Genomic DNA, 7,800 nt, shown 5'->3' on the forward strand with positions numbered 1-7,800 from the left:
TCTCATTAGTTGTTTAAATCTTCTCATTGATGTTTACGACTGTAATTGATCAGTCTCTTATTGGCATATGTACATCCTGTACGGACTGTCTTAATATTGTTTTAAGTCACAATCATTATAATGGTAGACTGAATCAAACTTCACGCCATTGTACATGTTAGCGGCTATCAGGACTCGGTAGCTAAGTAGATAACACGATGGCATTTGAAGCGAGTCCCACAGTAAACATCAACTCCGGGATTCAGGCACATTCAGTTGAAGATTCCCACAACAGGATAGAAAACCCGTCATTATTTCTACTGCTAATCACCATCCATCATCTCTGCTTATCAATACTGATAACTCGATTCATTGAATAGACAAAATATAAATAGGATGAAATGAATATTTCAGGTTCCATTCCTAGTGATAACTTGAAACTTCAAGTTCTACAGTGTAGTGACAACTTAAAACGTTTTTGAATCTTTCCAGCAATTGATTGAATTCGTTGCGTGATTTAATCTGACTTAATAAATATTCAACGTATCGAATATGAAAGATAATTTCACTTCTGTGTTTTACAACTTACGTTTTATTTTTCTAGCAACATCCCAACTGAATTTACTGAAAACTGAAATAAAAAATTGAATTTAATCATTTTCACTTTGGTCGAACAAATTTTTTTATCATAGTTCATTGACGATCTGCTTGAACATCTGGGCTACCTGTTCCTGCCATCTAGATATTTCAACAAGTTATCTAATTTTATCTGGTTTAATACACCATTATAGCGGCTAATCGCATGACCTATTCGGGTGCGTTTGTGCAAAGTGTACAACCTTTCATTGTACAAGTTATAAAAGGCCCAATCAGATAATTCGTGGTTGCTGGTAATATGTATGCAGAGAAAAGAATATCCTTAGTTTAAATGTCGATTGACTGGACTGCTAACATCTAACTGGCGATCACTCATTATTTATCGTTAGGATCGACCAAGAAGTAAGAAACGGAATCTTGTGCTGAGAATTCTATATTACACCAAAAATATCATATTGAATAAAGCCACTGATAATAATTATAATATAATTAACAAAAATTCAAATAAAATTAGACTCAGTTGAATGTAGAAAATATTGAAGTCGTAATAGAAACCAGAATTCAGTTGAATGTGCACAGTTTTAACAAACTTGATTAGTTGATTTATTCTTAGTAGTGCAATTTATGAAACACAATTCGTCGATGAGTTTGAACTCGTCAACTGAAAGCTTCGAATGTTAATGTTGATTTTGTTACTGAGATAAAAATCACAATGTGTCATCTATTCACCTTTCACGTTTTGGTAACTGTTAATTTGTACATTAATGATCATTTGTAAATATCTGCATACGTGTGAACGTGGATAATGTGTATGTTGTGGGATAAAATGTTAGGCTAACCGTATATCAAATATATTAGAATACTGAAGTACTTATCTTAGAAAAACCGATAGAAATATTTGTAACCCAGGTGGACTACATCGTCAAGTGAAAAGTGAAAAGATTGCTTAAAATAACAATGAAAACTGTCTAATCTTCAAATTTTTCAATTCAGACAACACCATCTGATCTTAAGATAATCATTTGTACGATCTTCAACTGAAAAGAAATTCTAAAGAGCCACTTTCTTGTACAAGTTAGTTGATGATATGTATTCAAAAGCCATCCATCGTATACTCAAATATAAATAATATCAATGCAATTTACTTACACAAATGTTTACTAAATTCTGCTTTACAGTGATATAAATCACCTAATTTGGGATGGAGAATGATAGTGCCTGTAACAAAAATATGAAATTTGGAAAGCGATCGATCATTTTGTTGCATTTGTTGTGAAATAATCAAATGTAATGCCTTATTCGAATAAAATATTGAAGTATTATAATAAGTAATATCAAAATATACTTTGTAGGATAATCCTATGCGAACTATTTGCACGACTTCAACTGAATAAATATATAGTGTTTATTTATTAAATTTTTTTTACTTAAACACAAACGTTGGTACAGGGAGGCACCAAATAGATATGTGCCACATAAATCATTCGACTTGTGCGAGGGCTGGTATACTGTTCGGGTGCCAAAACTGAAGCGGGTGGTACTCTTAGTGTGCCACACTCAGAGCCTTCGATCTAAAGGTCTGATCCATAAGGCAGTGGAGCAATGTCAGGAGGTGCGGTCCCATGGTAGCTGTCGACCAGAAAATGGTTCATACTCCATTTGTTTCTTCAGGATACTGGAGCCCATGTGCACCATTGATTTGGAATCAGAGTTTTTCAAATCCCCTAGGTGGACTCACAGTGTCTACAAACCCGGTTAAATCGCCAGACATTGATTTTTTGTCCTCTCAATTTCGTAAACAACAGTAATGCCGCGTAAAAGCAGTGAGTATGAATTTCCGGGCAGCCGTTGTATACACGTGGTCATGTGAAAGCATTTCGAGAAAGAGGGCTGATTCTCCCTACCCTCGGCCGCACCAGGGCATTTGGGGACAAAGAACGTCATAAATTTCATTATTTTCTCGCAACCTGACTTTGCCTGCCGATTTAGGATTAAAATTCCATGCTAAGACCACTATTTCCGACCGCCTGGTTTTCTGAAGGATATCATAGTTTTCCGTGAAACTCGTATTTCACTCTGTCTAAGCCTCGGTCAGTGCGGGCAGAAGCAGAAACGACGACGGGGTGTATTCTCATCACTCCGATTTATTACTATGCAATTGAAATGAACAGCACCTAAGTGGCTGACAATAGGAATCCAGTCTATGAGCACTTGTTCAGCCTTCAAATTTCGTGGTTTATCCCCAACTGCAAGACTACGAAAAGTCCCGTCGTATTTCCAGATACACAAAGGGTACATTGCACTGGTTCAGTGAGGTTAGGTGGGACTTCGATCTCAGACGTCAAATTGCTGTTTTTAGTTTTACTGCTCTCAAGCCAGTGTGACATAGCAGGAACTAGAAGAATGAATGTTTCAGCCAACATAATCACGCTGGGTTATCATGATATGTAAGCCCGACAACCAAGTCAAGATAGCAGTTATGGTAGTGTAACATCTCGACAGAAAATAAAATAGACTATATTACCTCTAAACAAACTCCAAATGTTGACTGTATAAGGTGAAACCTATCGTTTCATCGTTCAGTTAAATTTAAATATATTTGCATACTGATGAATAAAACTACTACAATATAGTTCACAAATAAACCTCTTTTATAATGTAAAATTAAAAATAAATTTTGTAAAATGTTATTACTTTGAAAAAGTTCTACTGGTATATTGTTGTAACACGCAAAATCAACACGACTATCTCTTTCTTCTAATTAATTGTGGAAAAAAGAAAGAAAATTGAAACCAATAGTCAATGGGATGAACTAATGTTCAATTTGTCAGTTCCTAGTATCATCATCTGATATTGCAATTTAAAAACATAGACCATTGAATGTTTCCATTCATGTATAGGCATAACAAATCCTTCATATATCCATCTACGTCCCAGTGTAATCACATATACAAAGGCTTCAATTGTTAACATTATAGCTCAATATGACAATAAATAAACTAATTATCACATATTTGTTTCTCTTGTGAAAATTTGAAAATTGATGGCTTCATCACAAAACAAAGTTATCCCTAACAGTCTCATGTCATTTTCTCAGTATAATTGTCAATGTTGTCAGCTTATAATGAATACAAGTTAATAAAAGTGTTCTCAGTTTATTTTACAACTTGTTATTGACAAATCTTCTTTAGTAAGAAACATTTCCAATGTACATATTTCCTTCCTCTTTTCCTGAAGGGAAGTGGAAGAGAAGGATGCCAAAGAACACATTACGTCGAGAAATAGAAGCAGATATGAAAAGGATGAAAAGCAAATGGAAAGAGCAAGAAAGGATTGTCTAGGAAAGGGTTTGACGGAGAGTGATAGAGGGTGGCCTATGCTCCTACAGAGGAGTAACACGCGTAAGTAAGTATTTCCATAAACATAATCATGTGAATGATACGTTTCAGCTGAGATTTGAATGAAAACATTTATAGATCACTGAAAAGTATCTTTTAAATTGTAATTGAAATATGGAACTCAAAACAACTATCTGTCAACCAATATCAAAGCCAGAATCTTCAATATCAATATCAACGCACTTTTACTGTACGAGGCTAAAACTTTGAGAAATACCACAACCATCATCAAAAGAGTTCAAGTATTTGTGAACAGTTGTCTATGTAAGATACCGAATGTCCGTTGGTCGAATATCATCAACAACGGAAAGGGGGAAGGCCAAATTGCACACTGTGACGAGAATCAGTAGCAGACACAGTAAGGGTGAATGTCAACTGGAAGCAATTGGAAAGGATTGTCCAGGACAGATTTGGATGAAGAATAGTGGTGGGTTGTCTGTGCTTCTCCACGAGGCGTAACAGACGTAAGTAAGTAAGCAAGTTCTAATTCAAATAGCTAAAATATATATACACATTCTGCTAACAGACAAGAGTTGAAAATTCCAGGTTTCTTCTACCAACACTATTAAAAACGCTTCTTCAGTAACTTTAGTTACAAACAACAAAAAAATAAGACAACTTCATTACATAGTAAAGTCAACTTCGTTCAATGGGATCAGTAAACAGGGAGAATGTCAATGCAGCAAGATGTATCATCACACCTTAAAAATATATATCTCTTACTTTGATACTGTTTGATTTGTCCCTGAAAACAATCTATAAGTTCAGTGTAGTTTTCTTTCAGTATTGAACCTAATAAAATTGGTGAAGTCAAAACATTCGTCAAATTCCTTAAAATATGGAACTATACAGCAAGTAACTAACTACATGGTAAATAACTCAACGATAATTGATTCGAACACAGATACAATCTTAAACTTACTAGTATAATCTAAGTTGCCTTTCATGTACTCTATGATTTCTGTAAATTTTATATCAAACAACATGATGCGTAATAATAATGTTTCTCAGTTTCGTGAAAAGAATGATACAGTAGTTATTGAGGAAGAATTGAATTGAACAGAGTATCATTTACAGCCCCCCTTCTAGTCAAACAACTTGGTGAAGCTTAGTAGGCACTTTTAGAGATAAACAGGCCACATTGAAGCACGACACAACTACCGAGGCCAGAATACCTGTTTTTGCAAGCAGTTGGGGTTTGACCCGTAACGAACACTCGTTAATTTTTTGTCGTTTTTTCATCCAAGTGTAATTGTGATGTGTTTCTTTGTGGAGTTCGTAATCGAATTGACGGCATCGGTTGAGTGGGTGATTAGTTCGATCTCTACCACTCGGATTTTCGCTCACGTTAAGTCAAGAGTCGTTCGTCCCACTATCCATGAGGCGCGACGCGTACATGTGACTCGGATTCGGTCTCATTTACAGATTACGTGTTAAAATAAAAATAATTACACTTCCTCATGAAACAAGCTTGGGCCAAATCACCGAACAAAATTTTGAATTTACTACAAATCCATTCACTGATATTTTACAAATACATTCTTCCTCCTTAATGTCTTATATTAACTCAGTGCCCAGAGACTGGGAAACTATTCGTTCAAAACTAGACGAAAGTTATTACATATTATGTTGCAATTATATTTTGGTTATATGATTTCTGAAAGCACAACAGTTTCGTTCTATATTGAATGAGAAAACGAAACTGCAATGAGAAACTAAGGAACTTAATAAACCCAAAAGTAAGTCTTGAATGTCAATCTCCATTTGTATATTAATCCTTAGTAGTGAAATAGGCATGGCAAGTTTCTAGAAACATAGGAAGAGGCATAGGTGTGCGTGAGAAGTATTAAACTAAAATCGGAGCTTCACGAGGATAATCAGAATGAATACATCTGCCTTATTGAAACAAACCTTGTGCCTTGTCACCTACGATTACAACCTTACTCCCTAATACTTACTGTTTGTACTGCAACATATCTCACACTAACGGTTATATTTATGTAGATGTTGTTACACTGTCATACAGGTCCCAACTACGTCAATTAATCAGCGGCATATTATTTTTATAATTTTAACGACTCACTGAATCGATCTAATTCTCTACGTCTTACCTTGGCAATACTTATCTCTTAATCTTAACATACAAGAACAACCATTTGAAAACACGTATAATTAAAGGCAACCAACTTAAACGTGCATTCTGCAATCATTGGTTAAGCTTATCAACCATACCCGAACACACAACATGAAGCTATGCATATCCATACTGAAGGTAAAATATAAATATTCTAATCCTACAGAACATGTGATGCATTTAGATCAATGAATAATAATCTTAGTATTCACATTATAGAAAATGATATGATGTAATAAAATTGAAATAACTTTGTTCTTCTTGTTGTTGTGATCTGATTTTCCTATACATTAGATAATTTCTTCATAATTATTCAATGAAAGTGCGAGGATTATAAATAAACATACCAGTGAACACAGTTATTCCTTTTTCACTCTCATAATATATTCTTTGGCATTCAATTACTAAAATGGAAATATTAATTGATTATTAAATTGTTATGTAACAGCTTACATTTTTCAAACACGACACCATGATTTTCCATTTGAACAGTTAATTCATCTATAAAAATGTATTTAAAGAAAATAATAACATTAGTGTTTTGATAAACGAGGTCGGTAAATATTTTTGTTTACATAAATAACTATTGAAAACGTTGTTTAATTATTTGGATATATAAATATTGATACAAAGAGGCAACGAATACATATGTGCCGCACAAGTCACTTGATTTGCATATAGGTTGTGATAATGCCAGTGTGCCCAGACCGAAGCAGGTGGTTTTTCTAGAGGGCCACACTCGGAGCCTTCTACCAAAAGGTCTGATCTATAAGGCAGTGGAACATCAGGAGATGCAGTCCAATGGTAGCCGGCGACCAACAATTACTTCATACGCCATTTGTTTTTTCAGGATGCTGTATTCCACGTGCACCATTGGTTTGGAATCAGGATTTTCTAACCCCCCTAGGTGAACTCTCCGTGTCCACAAACCCGGTTAAATCGCCAGACATTGATTTTTCGTCCTCTCAGTTTCGTAAACAACAATCGCGCTGTGAGAATACAGTGAGTAGGACTTGCGTGATAGTGGCTGTATATGCGTGGCCATGTGAGAGCATTTGGAGAAGGAGAGCGGACTCTCCCCATCCTCGGCCATTACTGATTGAACTAGTAAACTATTTTGAAAATTAAAGTTTCATTGCTATTGGTTAGTGAATATTTTTGGTTTTATCATATTCCAAAATGAAATAGTATTTGTTACTTTATACTCATTAGTTATTAATTAGAAGCATTACGTCCACCATATATTTCTCACTTATATACACGATAAATAACTACAGAGGCATTCTTAATAAACGTACGAATAAAATGAATACATAGTAACATTGCTAAACAAGCATAAAACTGTTCGAAATTGAAGTGAGTTCATACAAAATTTATTAATGGTGCTTTATTCTTATCACATTCTAAACACTTTCCATTTGTGTTATTGGATTCACTCATTCTATCTCAGTTTCTATCATTTGAAACCACCTCAGCAATTCAGCTCACTTGTCCCTGACCTCAGATCGCTCTGTTAGTTATGGGACCGTAATTTTATTCTTGTTAATTTTATCACTTATCAGTAGATCAGACAGTGTTTTACCACACTGTGTTCTCAATATAAACAGTTTTCTGACATCGATATAATTTTTACAAATTTACGCAGTTATTCATCAACTATAGAGTGTAAACAGTTTTCGAGAAACACAAATG

The 7,800-nt window shown here is 34.7% G+C and overlaps 1 protein-coding gene across 1 annotated transcript; it reads right to left on the bottom strand.

Annotated features, from left to right (window-relative positions):
• Nucleotides 1-3,148: 3,148 nt before the first annotated feature.
• On the bottom strand, nucleotides 3,149-7,201 carry MS3_00004885 (uncharacterized protein; the record flags this gene model as incomplete). Its single annotated transcript, XM_035732896.2, has 5 exons — nucleotides 3,149-3,333; nucleotides 4,698-4,766; nucleotides 6,456-6,512; nucleotides 6,562-6,609; nucleotides 7,057-7,201. 5 exons carry the CDS (start codon nucleotides 7,199-7,201, stop codon nucleotides 3,149-3,151), a joined length of 504 nt encoding a protein of 167 aa, XP_035590035.1.
• Nucleotides 7,202-7,800: the final 599 nt, after the last annotated feature.

This window comes from Schistosoma haematobium, chromosome 3 (genome assembly GCF_000699445.3).
Source record: "Schistosoma haematobium chromosome 3, whole genome shotgun sequence".
Taxonomy (NCBI): domain Eukaryota; kingdom Metazoa; phylum Platyhelminthes; class Trematoda; order Strigeidida; family Schistosomatidae; genus Schistosoma; species Schistosoma haematobium.